At 33.5% G+C, this 25,237-nt stretch overlaps 1 protein-coding gene across 4 annotated transcripts in view; it reads left to right on the forward strand.

Moving 5' to 3' along the window:
* Positions 1-25,237, forward strand: part of spidr (scaffold protein involved in DNA repair) — a 384,626-nt gene that overhangs the window by 121,484 nt on the left and 237,905 nt on the right. For all 4 annotated transcript variants that reach the window (XM_039754491.1, XM_039754492.1, XM_039754495.1 and 1 more), the window contains exon 7: positions 12,119-12,219. In XM_039754491.1, the coding sequence (XP_039610425.1) occupies positions 12,119-12,219 (101 nt within the window). The remainder of the gene's footprint in view (positions 1-12,118; positions 12,220-25,237) is intronic.

Below are 25,237 nucleotides of genomic sequence, written 5' to 3' on the forward strand. Positions count from 1 at the left end.
TCACACAAGTAATGCAGGTATTCCCGAATCATTGTACTTTTCCTAAAATGTTCAAAACATCCCTGTGATAATTTGGAGATCTTTAATGAAAACTCATTTTATGTCAATTACAATTTTCAGTTACTTTATGAGAATGATGCCAATTACATAAAATATTTTATAAATATTTATTTATTATTATACCAAAACAGGTTTAACAGGTCAAGTTTTTAATAGGTTTAAACACCACATTCAGGTAGATAACATGTATACTATAGGGTCTTATTATGGAGAAAGAAATGAACAAAGTGCAAGGCTGCTATTGACTGCTAATTTTGTTTCTTTATTTTATTAAAAGATATTTCTCTCATGCAGGTTACGTATTAAAACTACATTATATTTGGATTGTCTGCATTGTATCTGATGGGCTATAATAATAATAAAAACCTTACTCAAACAGTACTATTCTGCAATGATTAATTCATTTTACATAGCAGGCATAATCCCAGTCTGGGCATTTTTATGCGTTACTATGTAGGTTTGATTTAAATAAAGTGTATAAAAAAACCTTTATAAACAATTTTTTTGAGATTTTATAGAATATATTTGAAAAGTAACATCCATGTAAAGACTGAGGGAAATTAAGATTTTGAATTCTATGCACAATAAGAAATATTTACAATATGGAAATATTTCATATTCCAAAATGCCATTCCTGGATCTATACATGTTGTAAAGCAAAATTTTAAAAAGTATTACAACAAAGAAAACATACGTATCACATACAGGATAAGCTCCAATAATGTAAATTCGATAATAGAGTTTTGGATGGGTGTAGAAAATCAAACCCAAACTCGCCCACACCTGCTGCAGTTCAACCCAAACCCTCCCGTACCTGTGGCAGTTTGTACTTGTATATTAATTAATCCTCCACCTAATTTACAGTTCTCAAAGCTGTACAAGTATTTTTTCTAATTAATGATAAACCAAATGCCAGATCTCAGTAAAATGCAGATGTTTGTGTCTAAATATATTTATTTGCAACAGCTTGAGAGTTATATGTTTAAATCCCAGCCCAGCCACTGACTGTATGGATTTAGCAAGGTAAATTTTTATGAGTTCAAAAAGGTTTCCTCCCATATCGTTGAGAGGTACATGTTAGGACTGATTAGTGATCCTAAACTGGCCTATGATATGTAAGTGAGTGTGTGCCTATCAGACTGCTACCCCATCTATAGTTACATCTTGCATTGTGGGTATTACCTCTGCCTCATGCATACCAGTACTGGAAGAAATTGATGTATAAAAAGAAAACCGAATACAAGTATAATAATGAGAATACTGTATACCCCCACTTCAAAGAGGAACCTTGAAGAACTAGTAATTAGTAGTTTCAAGTCAAAGTTGTTTCTTCAACAATAGGGTGTTTGTGAATTTGCTATGTGAAATTGAGTTCCAAAGTCCAGCATTTTCAATAAATTTTTAAAAGTATCTTGCCTGAACAATGCTTTAAATGGAGGCAATGGGGGCATGAAGCACCACTAAATAAAAGTCTAAAACTTGCCAAAATTGTCGTCTTTGAGTTTTAATAAAAGAAAACATGCCTTCTGTGTTTCCAGAGCATGTTTGTGTCAAGAAAAGGAGTCTGGAAACAATCATTTTATCATATATTCCTGGTACAGTACTATTTTTCTGGGTGTAAGGACAAGTTTTCTTTTTGCTTGTGTGAGTTGTCACATAAATATGGAAGCAAAACAACAATAACCACATTGCACAAACAATTTACTGTGATTTGGTTTTTTCAGGGGAAACCATTCTCCATGAGGTGAAAGGTTTTCGCAGAAGACTGTAAGTGCTGAGGTGGTGTGCACAGATGGTTTTCTTTTAAAGTTGAGTCTATTTTTTTTCTTCGAAAATAACTTGTATATGCTATTTTAAAATGTGTGCTTAATCCCAAGATGTGGATCTTTTCTTGACAACTATGTTGGCTCGAAAAATATACATATTCTGTAAGTTGTAAGGCTTTTATTTTCCAGCAATATCTGTACCCTGTGTATTCCAAAGTTAAATGTTAGTGCAGGCAAGATATTTTTTAAAATTTATCGAAAACACTGGATTTTGGAACACACCTTCGCATGGCTAATGGATATATACTACGTTTGTGAAGAAATAACTTTGACTTGAAAAATACCAAATTCATCCTTTTAATATATTAAGAAACTAAAACTGTCCAGAAATGTGCCCTTCAAAAATTTGCTAAAAACCTAATTTATCCAGTAGACGTCTCAGTATAGTATCATAAACTGAGCTGGAGTTCAGTGAAATTTTTGAACATTTTTTACACTTAACTTTTAAAGTGGCTTTCCTGCATTTGAGTAAATGTTCTTATACTAAAGTGTTGACTTTAACTTTACTGTGTTTTGTCTCTTCACTGTTGCCAACAGCAACACACAAAAGATAATGGTCCCATTTTTAACTGGACGCCAACTAATTTAAAGGGTGTATTCAAACACGTACACACACATAAACATTTCTAGTGGCATCTGAAAATAACCTTATTTGTGCTGTTGTGATGGTAGTATATAATGATGGTAGTGTTGCCTGGTTTAAAGTACTGCCTTGTTTGTCCACAAGGGAATGGGTTAGTCAGGATTTCAAAGAACACGGTACTCCTCGTGGCTAGACAACTGAGCTGTTGGGAAGTAGCTGAGGACAGACCAGTTGAGTTGAAGGGTGCGGGTTTTAGTGTTCTAGCAACATGCAGCAAGAATACTGGCTTTGTGGCTAGATCCAAGGTACTGCTTGGTTGTAAACATGGTAAGAGGTGAATAATGTTTACAAGCAGCACAGTACTCACCCAAGGTAAGACAGTTGAACTGTTGGCAAGCAGAGGAAAGCAGGCTAACTCAGCTGAAGAAGGGGATGTATGCTGCAGATGTTTATTGGACCATTGAGAATTGTTAAGAACATCAGAAAATATCAAAAGGGTGAGACCGTTCACAGATTTCTTAATCAAGATTTATCCTATCACCCATATAAAACACAGTAGTGCATGTATTTTTAAGAATAAAACATGTATGCAGCTCAGTCTTTTGTGCCCAGATTAATGAATTGTTAAGTGAATGCCAGAATACTTAACAATTTGCATACTCATTCAGAATAATTAATTAATGCATGCTCATTTGAAAAATATTATTAAAAAAAAAAAATAGGACAAAGAAAGTAAACTTCATTGAGTGCCACGAGTCAAGTGACTAACTTAAGTGACCAATTTTACTATCCTTTCAAAAGTCATCATATACTCTTGCTCCGTCCGTTACAAACAAAAGTTTATTTCTCTCAGCTTAAGTAAACCTTAAGCATTTGGCAGTTGTATACCTTGACTGAATGATATTGTTTTATTTGCAATAGATACATAGCACTTTATTTGTCCCAAGGGATAAATTTAGCTTTTTACAGAAGCTTGATAAAAATAAATATCATAACAAACAAAAACCGCCCCTCCCAAATGCACAACAGAATTGCTGAAAAGAAAAGAAAAACTCTTATCACATGGCTAAAGATTGAAAGAATAGTGTGGTAGAAATCAACATCTCTCTATTATAGAAGGAAATCCTGAGACAAGACTTTCTCTGAGATAATTTCAGGTCCCGCGAGATGAGAGTTTGCCAAGAGATTTTGACAAGTCCTGCCCTCCTCTTAAACATTTACAACCACACCCATGGTCCACTCACTTCTCATTTGTGTGAATGCTATTGTCAGACACAGTTCCTGCACTCTCAGCTCCAAGCAGGGTTGGAAATAAAAGACAAAGAGTAGAAGACCAAGTAGAACGTCATAAAAAGGTTTAAAAACGTTGGCGCAATACACATGCAGAGGAGGTCAGAGATTATGAAAGTGCTAAAATTCAAAAGTCTCAAAAAACTGATAGTGAAGATCGCACTAGTGCAAACAAATGAAAATTATTACTCTGTAAAATAATTGAACAGCGAAAAGAGATTGAATATATGGACATAGGTGATATGACAGAAGTATGTAGATATTGTTTGGCTTTAAACATTAAGTCGGAGACTTGTAGATCGTGTAATTCATGTTGCCATCGTAGTGTAGTAGTGTTTCTTCCCAATGAAGAGGCGTATCTGCGAGAATTAAAAGATTTGCTGTTTGGTGAAAGTGAAATCCACATACTCAAGAGGCAGAGACGCAAAGTGACTGGCGCATAGTGCCCGCCTGGGAGATGCAGAGCAAAGCAACCAGGGGGCTGAGCCCCCTAGTCTTTAATTAAAGAAGGAATCTTCTCATCTAATAACACAAGTTTGACAAAACCACTTCAAGTTAGAAACCAGAAAGGAGGAAAGCTGTTCATTGCATTGTTTATTACTGTTCAACAAATGCTTGAACAGAAAGCATTATTTACAGAAGTCCATTACAGCATGATGTGACTGGCCAGAGAAACAAAGTATAGAGGTTCATTTTATAAACTATTGAATTTACATACAGTGTCAATCAGTGCTTACATTTTACTCTGATTGAATCATTGGTTTACACCCAAATTACTTATATAAAATAAAATTATATTTTATTATACAGGTAGTCGTTGACTTATGACCCACAGTATAAGTCTTATGTCCATTTGATTTATGACTGCTACAGCGTCTCATGGGCAAATGACATTTTTCGCCATGCAAGCTCTGTATGCCATCAGTCATTCATCACAATCTTGGCTTATTATCTGTGGCGGTTTTGACTATGTGCAGTTACATTTGTCTTACAACTACAGGAAAAAATTAAATTGATCTCAACACAGTAATGAAGGTGATCGAACAGTATGAGGGAGGAAAGAAAATAAATGCAATAGCTTGTGACTTTAAGTTATCCCATTGTAACCAGTGTTTAGCATATGCGCTATACTGTTGCATTCTGGCTTTGAATCCGATGTGATGCTTTGTGCTAACCACCAAGAAGGGGTAATGCAACCATACTGAACTTCTTTATCCGTTAATGTTTATTATTAACAGGCAAGAAATGTTAAAATTAAACATATGAGTGCTGAAACTCTGCCGGTACAATTCCTCCTCTCACAGTTAACACAATGAACACTGAGAGAGGCTCACACTGATGAAGTAACACAGACAAAGAAAGGATATGTGTAGCTGTTAAAGGTTTGGCACCCATGCTAGCAACAGTAATAACGAAACAAAACAAGAAAAAATAATAAACAAAAAAAGAAAATTTTCACAATGTGCTAAGAATGATGATGAAAAAGTACAACAATATGACTTAAGGGACTTATTATACAGTACTATACTGGTCTATCTTATGTCCAGATTGATTTACAGCTGATCTGTCGGAACCGAACATGGTCGTAATTCAACGACTACCTGTAACTCGTTGCCTCAGGAAAGCGGAAAACATCTTTAAAGACTCCTCACACCCTGCTCCTGACATGCTCCAACTGTTGCCATCAGGCAAAAGATATAGGAGCATCAAAAAAAAGACTAATAGACTGAATAACAGTTTCTACCCTGCTGCTATTAGGGCACTGAATGCCACCTAATCACCTCCAATGCAGAAATGCAATAGATGACATCTTCTGCAGTAGTGTTTCATGTGCAATTAAGGTCTTATGTTGAATGTTTGTGTTCTACCTTATTTCTTCTTACCCTTTCTTATCCTTTTGTTATTATATTTGTATATATATTTACACCACAGGGACTGCACCAAATTTAGTTGTATTTGTTACAATGACAATAAAAATATTTTGATTCTGGTGCTTATTTTTCTTATACCGTTTGGGTTAAGCTACCACCCTTGAAAATTCAGTGTATGTAGCAACTACCCACTTTAGTTGTTTAAAGGACATTTGCTGATTTCTTAGTCATCTCTCAGTACATTTTGTGTATTACATCAGTCTTTCATTCTGGTACAACTTTTACTTATTTGACCATTTCAGTAGTTTTTCAAACCCAATTCCTATATATTTTAATGCACACTGCAAACCAAAATAATTAACTATTGTTACCTTTAAATTATTCTTTCACCAGCAGTCACAGTTACAGTAAGGCATTATAAAGATGCATTGCCATAGATATAAAGTGTTTTTGATACCCTTTTGCTGAATAGGGAGGATGGGCAACATTTTTGCTTTCCACCCTTTTCTTTTTTTAATATTAATGTGAGAAATATTCTTGAATGTAAACAAAAACTTTTTTTTGTGTCTAATATTTTTGTCAGTGTGTGACTCTAGTGTCATTATGGGTCTAAGCCTGGCTGTAACATTTAGATGCACTAGACGGTTGCCTAGGACAACAAATCTCTTGTGTTGCAGTTTTTTTTTTTTAAACAGTACAGCCCCAGACTTACAAACACCCATGCTGAATGCCGCCGTCCAATTCCCACTATCCCTATTATATTGTTTTAATATACTACCGATGGCTGATGACCTGCACGTTTTACATCAATACAGCATTGTTATGAATATTATTATTGTTGCAGCCGCCAGCAAGCGGAAGCAGTTATGAACTGAATGAGGCCAAGTGTCTGCAATGTTACTACATGTGGTTGACAGTTACATGTGGGCTGTGGGTGTCCAATGTTTCCTGATGATTCACGATGATCCCTTTATGATTCATGTGTTGGAAAAGGGATAGCAAAGAGGTGGCCATAAGTAGGTATAATCCTGAGAAAGATTGGCCAGTGATCATCCTGAGTTCATGTGCAGTGGGGGCAAAGTGAGGTGATTGTCAACTTGTCTTGTTTAGCTGCAAATTTGTTCTTTTAGTGGCATTCCCAATCTGGCAGGTTTATTGTTTGGTGGGTGCGGCAATGCTCTGTAATCAGCACATATTCCCAACCCCTCTCTCTTCTGTTGTCATTAACAACAGTGAAGTTTACATAGTCACCGTATATGAATATTAACATGAATAATTTATTTATATACACATACATCCATCTTTAGGGCAGCAACAGCCTTTCATAACAAGCATCGGGGTGCCAGTACATTTCAAGGTGAACACACACATACACTGACTTGGGCCAATTTAGCATTGCCATTCCATCTGACCTGCATGTCTTTGGCTTGGAGATGGAAACCAGAGCACCCAGAGGAAATCCGTGCCTACTAGGGGAGAACATGTAAACTCCACACAATGAGCTGAGCACCTTCTTTCTTGCATGTGCTAATCAACCTCAAAACACGCCAATATTCTTTGGCACTATGATTAGTTCCTCTCTTTTATATAAATATTTTATACTTACAAAAAGTGTACTTTTATAAAGTGCAAACTGTCCAGTTGTAGGCGCTAATTTGTGTGTGTCCTTAGGATTCATATAATTCACAGCAACCATATCATTGGAGAGAGAGTTAGCTGAAACAGTGGATTTGAAAGAAATATTTTCTAATTTCGTAAGATAAAGTCCGTAGAAAGCAGTGTTGAACTGCTGCAGTTTGTATAATTGTAAAGGACTTTAAGCACATTATTTAATTTTTAAAACTGTTTCTTTTTGTTTTATGAAGCTGAAGCTATAATCAAGCAATTGACCTGTTTGTTAGTATGTTATAAAATTTGTTGTTTATATATTACTTGTGTTTATACGTTTTGTAAATGAATTGTACTCAGTGCTAAAATGTGCAGTCAAATTTATATTCATGTACTAATATCTGGTAAACAACTAATTTTCTTTGGCTTCATTTACCAAGAATTGTGAAATTCATCAAAACAAATATATCCCTATTGTCCACATAAAATGGATGCATGAATGTGGATATATGTGTAAATTCATAATCTATTTAAACTAACAGGTTATATACAGAGTGATGGAGATGGTGATTGGACTTGTGTCACAGCGTCGCTTATGGCAGCCAAAATGCTAGAGTCGACCCTGCTTGGTTCCCAGTATGGTGTCAGCTTTCTTATTTTGGTCCTGAAATTGAAAGGTTTTTAAGCCCATACTGTAATGAAGCAAAAAAGTTGATAGTTACAAAACATGTGGAGAGTTATGTAACCAAATGTGTGTTTACACATTTATTCATACCTTAAAACAGCTTTCATGTGTAAGGTAATATTAATGTTATAAGCCGGTTAACTATGAAAGTTTGATTTTTGCAAGCACACATAGGGGGCATAACAGTCGGTACTATTAATGTAATACACTGTACATGTGTTGTCATCAATTGGTAGTTAGTGATTCTTCCAATAAAATTTTTTATTTTTATCAAGTAAGAGGATGCAACCACTTTTAGTAACACGTTTTGCACGAAGTTGTTAAAAATGTGTGCTTGCAGCTGCTGCAAAACAATTAAAAATAATAGTACAAATGTTACTGTATTGAAAATTAAATACCAGACTTTCACTTGTAATCTACAGTTCTATAATTTAATCACTTTTATACTTTAATTAAAAAAAAATTGTCAGTTATCACCTTGACTTATATTCCTGACACTTTTTTTGCAGTTCTTTTGTTATTGACATTCAGTTGGATGGTTTTTGATGTTTCATAAAGACCTTCATGCTGGCTTTATGACTTTTTGCCAATTATGCCTTGTGATTTGCTATTGTGATTTGTCCTTGGACTGTGCCTACTGTCTTGTGCTTTCCACTTTCAAACGTTATTACACAATGAACACATAACAATGTCTTTTAAAGCTGGAGTCACTTTAATCTAAAAAGTGTGCCTATCACAGTCTCACAAGAATTTAATTGCATGCATTTTAAACAGCCACATTACATAACTGAAGTACTGTATAGCATGTTTAATTTGAAAATGCATAAAATTCACAATTTCTATCTCAATAGTTAGTTAATTTTTCCAATTATATTGCTTAGGATGTAAGGCAGTTCTTCAACCCACACCTTTGAGAAACCTACAATTATAATGTATTCAACCATGCAGAACTCTGTTTTCTAAGTTATGGAAGGCAAAACGAGTATATCAGGTTATGAATTTCTCATTTTAGCTGCTTGATTTTTTTCTTTTTCTTCTGTATGTGCCAAATAATAGTTACAGACTTCTTTAAATGTACTGCTGTTTAAAAGTAGTAACCAAACTAAAAAATATTTTGAAAAATGTCAACAGAATATATTACATTGACAAGAATTTTGGCAATATTTGCTGAATATTGAAGTTAATTTAAATTCAGAATACAGTCATTTATATTCTGTACATAAAGTACTACAAACCTTTCATAATGTTTGTTTTCAAATAACATTTTTAATGATATCTCAGTTTTTATAAATGAGTCGTCATCATCATCACCATTCATTAACATTTACTTTATGCTTTCCTTGGTGGTGGCAATAGTAGCAATGCTTTAGGCTAACATGCACTTCCTATACCCAGCAACTTTTTCTAGCCCTTCATGGTTAATACCCAGACATTTCTAGGACAGATCAGAGATGTAATCCCTCCAGCATATTCTGGCTTTGTTTTCTCCCAATTATCTCTGCATTGTACACTTCCTATAAGAGGTGTCAATTGGTTCATGTTAACCTCCTTCTATGATCAACTTGACCACCTCCTCTTAATCTTAAAAAGCAGCAGTTTTGCTCTGAGGTCTTCCCATACTGCTAACTACCCTGTGGAGAAACATCAAGAAACTTGCTTGCTGTTGCAGTTCAGAGAGAGAAAGCGAATACATTATTTTTATTATATTATTTCTCCAAAGAAACATTCTCATTCTTGCTTAATCAAATTCAGTGTCATGGGGGTGTTGGAACCAATCCTGGTATTTACTGCTGTTTACAGTATGTATTGCTGAGATAGTGAGCTTTCTGTTTTATTAGTATATGAAATATGGATGGATAGGGTAGATCATACATAGATCATTCAAAACTGAAATAATAATGCAAAAGTCAGCGTCAATACATAGAGAGAGAAACTCTGAAATAAAAATTTTAAATTCTTTAAGCTGCTTTTACCAGACTAAATAAAGGCACTTTCTATATGGGAATATCCTTGTTCAAATGGACATAATTTTAACATTGTGGACTCAAGAGAATGTGTTTATGATGAGAATGCATCTGTTTTCATGAGATTGTTGTTTCAAATATAATGAGGCATCCATGGGTTTGAAAGAAATATCACATTATAGGATACATGTTATTGTTGATGAAAGTGGCTTATTAAACTCTTTGCACTGGACGTTTTATAAAATTAGTATACCTGCATAATGTAAGGAATGGAAATTGTCCAACTTACTGTATTACCAAACATTAGAAGCTGTGGAGTTTCTTGGACTGCTGCTGCTCACTATTTATAGGGTACATGATAAAAAAATGCATTTCAATTCCTCTTTCAATACTCTGTTTATCAGAATGTTAATGCTTTTCACACCAGAAGATGCACCAAGGGTATTAGCTGTTGTTACAAATGGCTTATACACAGTAAATAGGTTTTGTTCTATCCTACAAAGCTACTTTATGATGACTTATTTTTAGTTATTTCCTCCTTCATTTGCTGTTTCTTCTTGTAGTACAAACTACACAATCTTTTCATGACATTGCTGGATCATATGTGTTTTTGGTCTGTTTCTCTTTGCTTTTCTTTTTCTTTTTAATGCTAATATTACTATATACAAGTGAGTGCGCTCCTCCTTTTAATTACTATTATGTTTTGCTATTCAGGCACCTGGCAATATTGCACCTCATCATAATTGTTGAAGTTGCCTTTTGCTATATTAATAGCTAACAAAGCCATCCTTTTTTAAAACTGTAAAAACAAAAATAGGGCAAACAGGAAGGCATTTAAGTATTGAAAATTCCAAATACTTTGTGTAACTCTTTGACTAGTGTTTTAAGATGTATTATTGTTAAAGATTCTGTTTAGAGGTGTGAGATGAAAAAAAAATGTAAGATTTTCCTAGTAACATTCCCATGGATACAAATGAAAATTTACTTGGTTTTAAAATATATTAATTTCCAATTCTGTTAGATTCTATTAAGCCTTAAAAATTCTTATTTTTACATTAGATACAGTTGTGTGAACAGTGGGGACAAATAAAATGAAATTTTTTTTCTTAGCTGCAGTCACTTGAATGCAAATGAAAATATAGCAGTTTTAATATATTAATTTTAATTCAGTGCTCTAAAATGTTTACTTTGTTCCAACAGCTTTTTAAAATGACGATTTTCACATGAGAATTAGTTGTTAATTTCATAACATTTTTCACTGTTTATACTATGGATAACTGAGTAGCAGTAATTACTTTTGCTCACACAAATCATACAAGGTACAACCAGTAAATTCTTGGGAATTCTAATCTTGTCTTGACAAGAACAGGGTTAAAGTAAAGGTAAACGTTTTCATGTAATTATCAGCAGAGCTGCAGCTGTCATCAGTAATGCATTCTGACAGTGAAGGCGCTGCCTTCCGTGAGGGATTGGTGCCTCTAAGGAGGTATGTGGGAAGAGATCCTCCCACACTTGCGTTCCCACTGTTGTAAAACCTGTCATAACGACCTTTCCTGCTAGTGTAGGACCTGTCAGATGAGACAACTTATCATTGCCTGATGTTTATAATGTAAAAACACACCTGAATAACTTTTGCCTCTGTCAAAATGTGTGTTTTCCTTTGCATGACTGGAATTTGGGTATTTGATCTGTTCATTGTGATGTTTCTAAAAGCATTTATAAGCACAAAAATATGTTCTTCATATTAAATATACAGCTGATAAAAAAGAGCAAATTATCATTATTTGTCCTGAAATGCTCCAATTGTTTAAAAAATGTAAACAGATATACAATAATAATTGCATAACTTTTCAGGATGGCATTCATATTCGAAAGACTCTGTATAAAATAAATTTGTTTTTGCCTCAATAAAACACTTTAAATTTCAGAATTATTTTCAAACTTGCACTACTCAGGCATTATGATGCTAGCATACAAAATTATTGAGGTATACACTTTGGAAGCTCATAACCTCAAAACAAAAAAGGCATGTAAATGAATATTCCTAATGCAAATGAACGTTTAGTTGAATATTTCATTATAGGAACATTATGGTAAGAGCTAATTGATAAAATTTAAAGTAAAGTTTACACCTTTTAAATGTAAATTGTTCAAGCATGAATTTCGTATTTGATAGTTATTTTCTGTTGAACATGTATATATGCTGAATCACTCAAATTTTATTATTGTAGGGGTGGCCTGGCTGAACGACTAAATCGACTTCAGTGCAGAGAGAGATCAGCTATATCCTTCTGGAGACATCAGTACTTTTCAGATCGTAAAGATTGCTCAGGTAATATTGCCCCATCTGCAGCAGAACTGAAAAATCATTTCTGTAATGATACTGGAGCATGTCATGGAGTTTTTTTTTATATTTTACAACTAAAAACAACCACACAATTAGAAAAAAGCAAGTATATTTTTCTATGCAACATTTGTTTTACTATGAGTAAAAGTAAAAAGTGAGTAACATAAGTTCCATGTGCAGATGTACAGTATTTTCTTCTGAAACAAATTAAAAGCACAAAAACCCACAAATCTTAAGTTATGTCAAACCCTTCTAGGTCTCTAAAAGTTAAACAATTCATGATGGGGCCACTCATGTGTTAGTTATTTCAGTAGGGTGAGTCTTTAAATGACTGAATTACTATAATATAAACCAGTTGCATGGATCTGTTTACCACACATTGCAAGAACATTTTTCTTCCTTATATAATACAAGAGATTGGCAGTTCTCATTATATCGTGATTTTAATATCATGAAATTATTCTGAAATATTTTTTAACATACTCCTTATATTTCAAGTTCTGCCATGGGTAGTAGCTCTATGGTACCTCTAGAATTTCCCTCCTAATTTTATTATTTTTATGATAGTAGGTTAATTGCATAAGTATTGCAATGTTAGAAAGTGAATGTTCAAAACACACCACAATAAGCGCATGCACAGATTAAAATAATGTAATAATAAAAAAGATGGCTTTGGATTCTCATGATGTACTTGTTTTCTAAAATTGTTACGTTGTTTTTGAAAAATTAAGTGTCACTCTAGTTCTAGTTGGATGACGCTATATGTTGTACTGCAATCCCAGAGGTTTTATGGCAATTTTGATAAGCATGTCTATCTAATATTCTGTTCTATCCTTGGTTGCTGGAAGCAAATATGTTAGTCTTATTCCATCAGTGATCAAGAAAGATGATGCCTTGAATTGTCTTCAGACAGTTAATTTGGAACAAATAATGAGTCCTCCGATAGTATTTGTCCATGTAAAATAAGGCAGGCATGAGGGCTGCATTGAAGGCTATCAAAAAACGTTTTTCTTCTTCAGCAAGCACCATTGTAAGTTTGCAAATGCCAATTGACCACTGCCAATTCCTGGTTTGGAAAGTTAGAGAACTCCAATAAATTTATTTTCATTACATTAAATTAGTTCCATGCTACATTGTTCCAATTTCCAAGTATAGTATGCTCTGAGCAAAAAGTCGGGGTCTAGTGTGTGTCCAAACAATCTAGTTACATACAAATAAGGTTTGTACCAATGCAGCTGTGGTTTTGTCACCCATAGATTGTGCAGCTGGCTGTAAACCAGGTTTATATTTGCATGAAGTATTGCATCCTTACCTCTCACAGACATTTGTGAAAGTTAGTCATGTTACAACTATCAGACAACAGAATAAGCTTATGGCTCTTTGCTTTAACAGTTAAGTGTGTTCAATGTTGCCCTGGCCCATGTGCACTCATTGAGCAATTTTGGGCTTAATTTTATTTCATATGGAACACCATTTAGCTTCAGACTAAAGACTTAGAAAGTGTACTTAAACAGTTTCCATTAACTTATTGTTAAAAATGCAAGTACACTTTCTAAAATACACTAAAGCTCAACAATAATGAATAAAGCATTATAGTATGTGATTAGTGGTCTGTTCCTTGTTTTCTACTTCAACATAAAAATATTTTAGAAATGTTTATAACAGCTGTATAGAGAAACTTAATAGCAAATGTTTCCAAATAGGGTTAAAATATATCAGATCTTTGTTTAGATTTTTTACAAGATTAGAGGTTGATGCAAATTGTAATTATATTTCAAAATGATATAGTAATGGTATTGCAAATAGGTTCTTCTTATACATTGTTGTATTAAGTATTTCAAAACATAAAAAGCATTCATCCAGAGAGGCCTGTGCCAAAGGAACATGCTTCGTTATTTTTCTAATTGGCATGGTTGTGCAACTTAGTAAAGCCATATGTCATGTACATTGATTGGTTGGATTGTGAGACAGTGAATATGAGAAGTATAAAAACCTTACTGAAATTATCACTTTTGTAGTGACTGAACTGAAGAAAAACTATGTTAGAGTTTTTATCAACTTTTGTATAATATAACAAAATTATATTCAAAGGTAATCAGGTTACACCCCACATAAACTTATGATTATTATGATTTGCCCTAAATAAAATTAGCTATTTCCCTAGAATTTCCTCAAATGTTTCTTAGTTGCATATAATGCAAGATATCATCATTCCACAAAGAGCTAACAAAAAAACAAAAGAAAAAAAAAAACATGTTTTAGAAAGGTACTGATTTAGGCTATAATAAAGGTGCTGCAAAAATGTATGGCAGTAACTGGCTACTCCCTGTATATTATAATCGTTCTGAATATACAGTAATTTACAAGTACAAATTGTGCATATATTAGCCAGATAGAAAGCAGTTTTTCACAAAAGGACCCATCTAAACCCATATATCTCTCTATTATAAAAAAAAAATCCTGGACAGAAACAGTAGGGCAACGAAACATGATCTTCACATTAAAATCACGGAAGACACTTGAAAGACCCACAAGACTAAAGAGATTGGCCACGGAGCATCTCGCGGGGACCTTAAACATGAGACTTTGTGCCAAGAGATTGACCCAGGACTGTCTCGCGATGACGCAGAACATGAGATTCTTGGAAGACATGCCCTACTTACAACCAAATAAGAGCACGGGCAGCAACATACTCAGTCGTGTTTTGGCTTTGAGCACACACAGATCCAGGGCTCTCAGCGCATATAAAGCGTATAAGGATAATATGTTATAAATGAAACGTAGACAACTAAATGAAGAAGAAAGCAGTGCAGAGGAAAGAGACTCAAAAGCGTTGGAAAGTCAAAAAAGAAAAAAATAATCTAGGTACAAATGTAGCAAATAAGGAAAGTAATTATCACATGCAATTTATTGGTTACTTTGTAAAAAAATTATTAACTGCTGATGATGTGGATCGTTTTGTCAGTGCTGTAATTTCAAACAGAGAAACCTATCCTGAATTATGGTACAAAGTCATTAAACACATGTCTCACTAACCTCATTAAAAGATTCAGCACATTGAGACTCGAAAGATTTGAAATATTGTTTTTACTGAAATTCTGAAATAAAAGTGAAACTAATGAAATAGCAACAATTCAAAGAAAAAAAAATCTTAAAAGTGTGTATCCGGAAAAACAAAAATGGGGGTTGGCAAGTGAAGCACCCAAGTATTTTACAAAAAAAAAAAAAAGTCATGCTTTCTCCAGGCCATATGGGAAAGTGTATAGCAAATTCAATGAAAATTGAAATGAGTTTGAACCTTTCTGTAAATATAAGTATAGAAAACTGTAAATTCTAAGTGTGCTGATTTAATGCAGACTGTAAAACAGTATCAACAAATTTATTTTGTAATCATTGAGTACTAAACATTTTTAACTCTTATTTTTCTATCGACCCCATTTATTTTTCAGTTAAATTATGTAGGTTACCCGATTTTGCATATTAAAGGTGAAAAAGGTCCGACATTTGTGTTTCAGCAAAAGGCCAAATGTTTTTAAGCATGCATATCCACTTTATATGTGATGAAAACAATAATCCCACCACCCATCTGTATAATGCAAACTGTACTGTAAGAATCCATTATGTAAAAAAAACAAAAACAGTCATTTAAAGACTGTCCGATTTGCTGCTGTCTTTTGAAATTCTTATGGACACATTCTTGTAAGTAAAAGCTAACACCAAATATTTTCATTTATGTATATCTTTCCAAGCAATTCTGTATCTGATTTTAAAAAAAAAACAAACTCATGGCTGTGTTCAGCTTTAAGGCTCGGAGAGCTACTAAACATGTCAGCATATATGGTCAGAAGGCAAAACCAATTCTTGGTCCCACAAGTCAAATGTCACATTACTCAAATATATTATCATCAATTGACATACCATAACAGCGTGTCTTTGATTAAAGACAGGATGCAGAAGTCCCTAGAGAATCTCCCTGTTAGCATGGCAAAAACATGTAGTCTATGCCCAATCCAGAATTTGAACTGAGATACAAAAACAGTGAAGCAGAAAAACTACATACTGTGCCAATGCATTGCTTGAATCATCATATAACATTCATGTTAGATCAAAAATGTGAAAAACTTGTGTGTCCACTTATCAGTAAAGAATATATTGAACACAGTGGTTATAATCAGTTTTCTCTGGATCAGTTGCTTTGACTTGGAATATAACTTATTACAAATATGAAGACATCAGCTTTCTTTCAGTATTATAGAAGTCTAGGAGGTAACTTGATAGTGTTGTATTTCATAAAAATGCTAGTGTTTTTGTTTCAATGGAGTATGGTTATTTTGGAACTGTTGATAGAATAATATATGTGGATGAAGGTCGTGTTGACTATGTTAACTTTCAGGGCTGCATTATTATTTTTTATTGAAGTATCTCTTCATAAAGATTAAACCCAACAGCTTTTCAAAGTACCATGGATTTGATACTTATACTTATCCTTTCAGTAACTACCTAAGTGAGAATGGGAATGTCAGCTAGCCATTAACAGTAGACCCTTACCCTCAAAAGTACCTACAAAAATTCAGTAGCTGCCCAAGTCCAATGGTCAAACATAAAACTCTCACTGCTTTCATTTAGAAATATAAGCCACAAGTACCTAACAGGCTAGTTTATATATTGTGTTAATTGCCTTTTCATAGGTAAAACACATTAATCTACCATTTTATATTGAGAGTGGTCTCTCATTTAAAAGGCATTTATGTTTGCCTAGACCTAAAATGTGCTTTTCAGCTTGACAAAGCTAACAGTTGTTTACTTCTGACCAGCAATATTGCTGCTTTAGCAGTTTTTTAGACCTTAAAAGTCAGACATTACCTCTGTGTGTATTTTTTCTGTTTTACAAAAGAAAAGAACAAAATCCTCTAAACATGAATAATTTTAGGTAGTTACGAATTCTTCACTATTAGCTAGTGCATTCTTGCCCAGTCTAGACATACTTGACATGTTTTCAGTCATTCTGTAAACAATTGTAGGAATAATAACTATATGGAAGCTGGCTGATGGTATGATTGTGTAGTCCAAATGAATGCCTAAACTTGTCAAGCTGTAGGTGAGGTAGATGGTATAACTACCATAAACATGTGTTAGCTGTTTAAAATAGGAAACACTTTAATATGCAATAGCTTTATTTTCCTTCAAATATTTAACTTATATAGAAAGCACGCGTTATCCTGCGTATGGTGCCTAGTGATTACAAGAATATAACACCTTTCTTTCTGTGGAGACGGCAGTTAATGAAGTTTATATGCTGTTGAATTAGTTTGATTATCCTTGAATTACCCTATTTTTATTTGGGTCTTGTTTCTAAATCATGGTTTTGCAATCAGAAATTAAAATGTATATATACAACCTGCATTACTTAGGGCATTTATTTAAATTAACCAGTTAAACATACAGTTTTAAATTACTTCTATATGTTTTACAAACTTCCTCATTAGTAGATAATTTACTGTATTTTCCAATGAAACTAATATGCAAGAAAACAATATAAATGAAGCAATTTGTATACAGCAAAATCAGTGTTACTTTGTTTCCAGTAGATAATCGCAAAATTTCAATTGTATATTTATTTTGTTTCATTTCCAAATGACCCATGTTTTCTCACCTGATTTTAATTATTAAGCAGTATTGTTTCTAATCTAACACAAGGTGATTGGGTACCTAAGAAGCAAGAGATTTGCGATGTTAGAAGAGGACCAAGTAGGGCAGGGGTATCGAACTCCAGGCTGCAGTTGCTGCAGGTTTTCATTCTAACCCTTTTCCTAATCACCGATCAGTTTTCACTGCTCATTAACTACTGTCCCCTTCATTGTTATAGCCCTGTTTTTAAGGATTCAGTCCTCTGAATTATTTTGTTTTTTGATTAAATGACAATAAAGCAGAAAAGATATGTGAAACGAGCCAACAGATGACCAGCTAAACTTGGATTTCAAACTCCATCTAGTCTCTTAATGAGAAGCCGATTCCACAGCTGACATTTCCAAAACTTCCTCTAAGAACACTGTGAAAATGTTTTAGTGACCTAAGAGATCAACCTTACCGAGACCTTCATCTTTCTTTAGTTTCAGATATTGCATGATGGGCACAGGTGAGCTGGTCATGTGGTGGCTTGTTTTGTTTCTCATTGTCATTTGGCTGCTAATTAACAAAAATGAAACAACAAAAGGGCCTGAGCCTAGATAATTAAAACTAGTTAATTAGCAGCAAAAACTGGTCACTAATGAAGAAGATGGTTAGAATGAAAACCTGCCACCACTGCGGCCCTCCAGGTTTGGAGTTCGACACACGTGATGTAGAGTGATAAAAATTGCATTGACTTAAGGGACCCCAGTAGCCATAAAAACATTGTACAGTATTAAAGCCAAACATTTCATCTCCTGATTTCTTAAGTCTTAAAACATCTAAAAGTGTTTTCTGTTTAGCCTGTTTTAGTTGATTAACTTTTTATAAAGGTTTATACCTTTTGTAAGGAAACTTGCTAATAATGTGTTTAATATATTACATAAATCACATTGAGTCAATTACTTACAAATTTAATTTCACTGAAATGTAACCTTTAGGGCAGTGAAAGGCAACCTTTTTCGAGTTGCGGCGCACTAAGTCCAAAAATTTTCTTTTGCGGCGCACCTGAGGGACTGCCCATAAATAAAGTCGTGACGAGAATAAACTATATTTGAATTTTTCTAGATAAAGTTTAATTAAAATTACTGTAAATAAAAAGCGAGTGATAATTGTTGAGAATTAAATTACAAGGAAGTATCGAATTCTTGCGTCACAACAAAATGTTTTTCACCACAAAGAACTGGAAAAGGTCACTGAGTTTACAAAGTTTACTGTGTTGATCAGCGGTGTCAGAGCGAAAATAAGGTTAATTTTTCCATAGTAATACTCAGACGATTAAGTGGTGAGAGCTGCAGCTACAGCGATACTCTCTTGTCGGCAACAGCCGAAATGTAGCGTTCGTATTTTCTCGTTCTATATTTGCTCCGCCTTCTTCCATCCGTACAGTGAGCGAGATCTTCTAACAACAAGACTTTTTAAGTCTCACGAGATGTGTTTTTGACACCGCTGGTGTTGATATTATGATGAATGGTGAACAGTGAAAATTTCAACTTGCATTTAAAATAAATACATTCGTTTATTCAACAATCTGATTAACCGATATCTGTTTTTCCAATATAAAATATATTTTTTTAAGCATTATCTTTTGAATCAACCAAAATTTCAAAAACACTATCAATTTTAAATATTTTACAAAAGTTTTCGCGGTGCCCCTAAAAAATTCCACGGCGCGCACCGGTTGCCCGACAATGCTTTAGAGTTTTAAAGTATCTTTGTGTAGAATTATTCAGAAGCTATCAATAAAACATGCTTAAATGACAATAAATGAATATAGTTTTTAAAATCATAGCTTAAAAATATACCTTAATTTTGAAGCACATGAAAAACATTTTCATGTGAATATTGGGTTGCGATACATAGTTTGCATCTATTACCTAAAGCTGGTAAGAATGTAAAGTGAAAAGTACAGAAGTTGTAACTTGGGCACTTTCTAATACTGAATATAAAAATAAACAAAGTGTACCTATTGCATGTATTAAACTTTTTGTTGCTCTTTTTCATCCAAGGTATTTTTTGCACATTATTGCATTTCACATTTTTTTATTTTTACACAAATAGGAGGAAAATCCTTCTTACTTAGGTTAATTTGTTCGTTTACGTTTTAAGTCAGTTAATGGCTATTCGCTTGTTATCCTAATAGGGAAGAGAATGATGGTGATTAAGTGCATATAGAACTTAATTATAAGGTTCAAAACATTTACATAGTAGTCCATAATGCTTTTGTCTTTGGAAAAAGTAGCATTAAATGCATATTGCATAGTTATGTCTTTGTTTCAAGCATGGTGTTGGTTTTCCACATTAAAAATGTGCTCACCAGTAGCTTTGTATTGCAGGGTGGAAATAATCTACAAGTTTACATTGATTTATTGCAGGCACTTCAATTCACAAACTCTCTTTCACTCATTGGAGGTTGGTTTGTGGTGAAATGAAAGCATTCAGGAAATACACAATTATTTTTGTTGATAACACTTTAAACAAAGTAATGCCTTTGTTTAACATGGCAAGAATGCAAAAGCAATATGTAGGCGACAGGAAGTTTTCTGTGTGGGTTTTCTTATTTTTCCATCTTGTAACTAAAAAGCAGTCTTTCTTTCTATCAGTACTGTTAGGTGTAAACGGCCAGAAAACAAATCTATACATGCTAGTTGTGTCACGCATTTAGTGTTCTTTGTATGAATAAGTGGTAATGTATCTATTGGATTTGTTTGCACAAAAAAAACAAGTTAAACAAAAGCATTCATTTAGTCGCATGCAGAGGTGGAAAAATCAAATAGGCTTATGACATGATATGCTGGACTGTTCTTATTAAAGCATTTCTTTGCATTCTAGATTTGTTGGCACTACTACTACCACAACAGTACTACAGTGATGCACTGTTTAGTGCTGCTTAATTACATACTCTGTGCAGATCCAAGCTTGGTCACTATCACAGTGGATTTATCTCCAGGTGGACCATTTGTGTGGATATTAACATTACCAATATTGAAGAACTTACATAATTAAACATAATAGGATTAATAATTTTTCTTTTCGTCAATGAACATTTGAATTTTTTATAGTGAGTTTGAATTTATTACTTTTTGTATTGTGCTATCCTAGCTTATCATAAACCAAGAATGAAATGCACTCGGCAACTAAAAATAATTCAGCCAAACAGAAAGAATGCAAATATTCGGGACCCTTATCATAATGTGAAGTTTATTAATCACACTTAAGTTATTGACAAGTTGTGTGTCTTCATACAATGTATGTGCAGAAGCATTGTACCTTTTTATAAAGATAATCTAAATTAATTTAACCCAGTGTTTTTTGGATAAAATGTTTTATAGTCCTAGAACCTGGAAAGGCACAGAATTTTAGATATTTTTTGGATAATCTGTTACCCCAGTTTAAAGTAATGTATACTTATTGTATTTATTTCTTAATATATTTTTGTAATAGCTTGATTGAAGTTGTAAAACTGAGTTGTGTCGATGTTTTGAGTGATGCAAGTTTAGATAATAAACTTTCTCTATTCCCCTCTTGAATGTATCTCTCCATTGTGTTCCATCATTAACATCTAAAATGCCTATTTATTGACTTTTTGATACAATTTTTGCCAAACACTTGAAATTTCATATAATACTACATGGACATAGCTGTTTTTTTTTTTAAGAAGTAAAAGTGCTTTAAAGAAAATTCACGCTTTAGTAACTATTGGCTTTTCTTTTGGTGGCTGAGTTAAATAGTGGAATAGCTGAAAACCTTGCATGAACTGAATCATTACAGATGATCTAAACAGAATTCATACCTGTGGCAGGTGAAATTTAATTTACGTATAATGTTTTGCGTGAAATAAGTACAAATGTTTGATCTGATTTCACAATGGAAAGCATACTTTATGAAAGGGCTGGTAGGGGACTAATTAATGTTTAAATTATTATGCTTTTAGAACAATAAGTCAGGCTTTGTTTTTAACAGCAGTTACCAGTAGATGAAGTGTTTTCAAACACTAAGCCATGATTTAGTATCTAAACGTCAGTCCTATCTTTTACCAAACCCAAGGCAATAATCAGAATTCATAGTTAAACCCTTAAACTGTTAGACATATTTTAAAAGCCAAGTACATACCACCAGACAGATTTATTTTTTATCTGCAATCTTAGATTACCAAGAAGTACATTGTGCTGACCTTTTAAGCTGTAATGGTACTGAGTACATGTGTCATGCACTCCCGGCTGTCCTCCATAGCAACACCCTGACATACCAAGACAATAATGGTATTGCGGTAAGTGGTGATTTATTTTAATGTTACAAAAACTATCTAAACCAGAAAATAAACATTACATTAAGATTGTCCAACTTTTAAAACCCAAATACAGCTCAAAATAACCATGAAGGATATTAAACAAGATCATAATTCAAAATGAACCCAAATGATAACACCTATTCAGACAAAATACAGCAGTTATTATGAAGACTAATAGAATGTTAGGTTACATTGCATAATGTGTCTAATTCAAATGGAGAAATGCTGTTCTTAAACTTTAAAATGTACTAATGAGGCATCATCTGAAATATGGCACTGGTATCTGTATTATAAATAAGAATATAAAAGATCTAGAGAAAATCCAGAGAAAAGTAACTAACTAATTCTAAGACAACAGGGAATGAGCTGTGAGGAAAGATTGAATGAATTGAATAAGCAAATGGAGGTTAATAGGAGACATATAAGAGGTTTTCAGAACTATGACGGAAATTAGCACAATGCGTTCTAGCTGATACTTTCAAGTGAATAAGTACATTAACAAATACATAAAGACAAACATGGAGGCTGGTTAAGGGTTAATTTTCAGCAAATTTTGAAAAAGTTTTCCTTCATATAGAGAGCCATATATATGTGGGTTAAAATTCAAATAAGGTCAGATTTCTCAAACCTTGAGCTACAGTTTCCTAGGTCTTCTAAGGAGCTGTCTGGCCAATCCGGCAATATAATCCTTATAAACCTTGTAGTATGTCCTATAGTATCTCTACACAACAACAACATTTATTTATATAGCACATTTTCATACAAACAGTAGCTCAACGTGCTTTACATAATAAAGAATAGAAAAATAAAACACACAATAAGAAAACAAAATAAATCAACATTAATTAACATCGAATAAAAGTAAGGTTCAATGGCCGGGGGGACAGAAAAGGTTTACCTCAGCATCTCTTTCCAGAAGGTACATTCAGATGGCCAAACACAAGGTAAAAGTGCATGTAAATTTTGCTTGTTGGAAACTTGCATGTGATGTTGGCTGCTACTTTATATGAATTAGAAATCACAATATTAAGTAATTTGCATTTTATTTGCTCTGTAGGACTATTGGCTGTTGGATGGATGTTGTGGAATAACACTAGATTCGAGCGATAGGTCTTTTTCAACCAATATCTAGCTACGTAATGTAATATGACTGACTCAGAATAAATATATGTATGTGGGTAAATAACTTATTTTATCTCATTTATTCACATGTGCTTGGTGACATTCACTAAGCCTGACAGCTGAAATCTCAGTGGAAACTGCCTGTGGGTCAAAAGTGTGCAGTGTCATCAGATGAAAGGCTTCCATCAAGGCAGTTCTAGTGGTTGGGACTATTGGCAAGTTATGCAAGAGCTGCAGAATAAGGATGCTGAAGTAAAGTAAGAAGGTTAATGCTAAAAAAGACTTAACTATATAGTGTATGCCTTATTTGACAGTATTGATTCCCCCTGCTAGTTATTCTTGTTAAAATTAAAAAAAAAAAATTCCATAAGCTACTTTGTGAGGATGTGCATTATCTACCAAGAGGTATCCTATTGCATAGCAGTGGATTGTTTATGTAATACACATAAAACAGTTTACCAGTAGTTTTGCATTATTTTCCTGTTGTACTCATCTCATTACATTTGCAAATGTGTTTGAAATACAGCAGGCCATTTTGTATTATATGATAATATCAGTATTATAAATACAGAGCAATAAGGGGAAGAGTTGACATTCTTAGGCTACCCATGTCAGTTTCTCATCAGTCATAAATGGGCTCCATTCTGTTCTGAAAAGCTATAAAGTAAGTATAGACTCAGGGAACATATTCATCCATGCAGGGCACTTACTCTAGTATTATTCAGTTTTACACAAGCTCTTTATGTAGAGAGGTTGTGGTGAATGTGTTAGGGTAGAGTGATAAACGAGAAGTTGCTAAGTGAACATTTGTTTATACTACATAAAGATTTAGTGGTTTGGAAAATACATTTACAAATACTGAACCAGCTGATTTAGATTTGATGGAAGGCCATAATTACAAGTATTTTAACAAAACATTTAAAAAACATTGTTTAAAAAAAACAATGTGTTCTCAGAGTTCTGCTTTTGAGCACATTGAAACTGTCCCGACTGTGGTTGCCGTGATGGTGCCAGTGCTTGCAAACGTAAACTGATATGAACTTGTTACTGTTTACACTGTATGCCCTTGAGGAAAAAAGATAAACTTAACAGTTTCTAAACATACTTTAGCTTGCATCTATTTTCAATTGTGTCGCTGATGGTTTTTATATTCTTATTTTTAGTTGTTCTCGCCTTTTACACATTTTTTAATACTCTGGCTTTTAAAAGTATTTTTCTTAATATTACAAAGTACAATATTGGCTTAAGTGTCTAAAAAAATGCATACATGCTCTAAAGCTAATACCCTGAACCTTGAACTGATTGACTGAGTCACTGAGTCATACACTGACTATGCATTCTTTTTAATCTATCCTTCATGTGACTCAGTTTATGTTTGCACGTCATCATAGTTCACTACGCTGGTTTAACCTGTTTTTAACCACTCCTGCCATGTGGAAGTGAACAGTATTAACGTCACATTGCAAAGAGTGCTGGCAGGCTGGGGAAGGCAGTATCTGAAGTACTTTATAAGATCCTATTTTTTTTTCGTACCATAGACATAATATCTTCTTGTCATCAAAAAGAAATAAAACATGTTTACATTTTTTGTGTAGTTGTTTTGAAGTTATTGGCTTCTGACTTAACTTGTTTCTAAAGCCACTATTATTTATATTATTTAGTTAGTCGGTTCACAACTACATATGTAGGTATTTTTAATGTAATCCCAATAAAGACTATAGATTTACCTTTTTTATGTATGTGTTTGGTAATTTATCAGTACTTAATCCAGAAGTTAATCCATGCGAGCATATACATTTTTGATGTTCAGGTGCCTCATATTCAGTATATTCATTGTATTATAGTATATATTTCTGTTCACTTGATATAAATTATTTCAACTAAAGGGTGATGGAGAACATTTTAGATTGTCATTACTTTGGA

This window comes from Polypterus senegalus, chromosome 5 (assembly GCF_016835505.1).
Source record: "Polypterus senegalus isolate Bchr_013 chromosome 5, ASM1683550v1, whole genome shotgun sequence".
Classification (NCBI taxonomy): Eukaryota; Metazoa; Chordata; class Cladistia; order Polypteriformes; family Polypteridae; genus Polypterus; species Polypterus senegalus.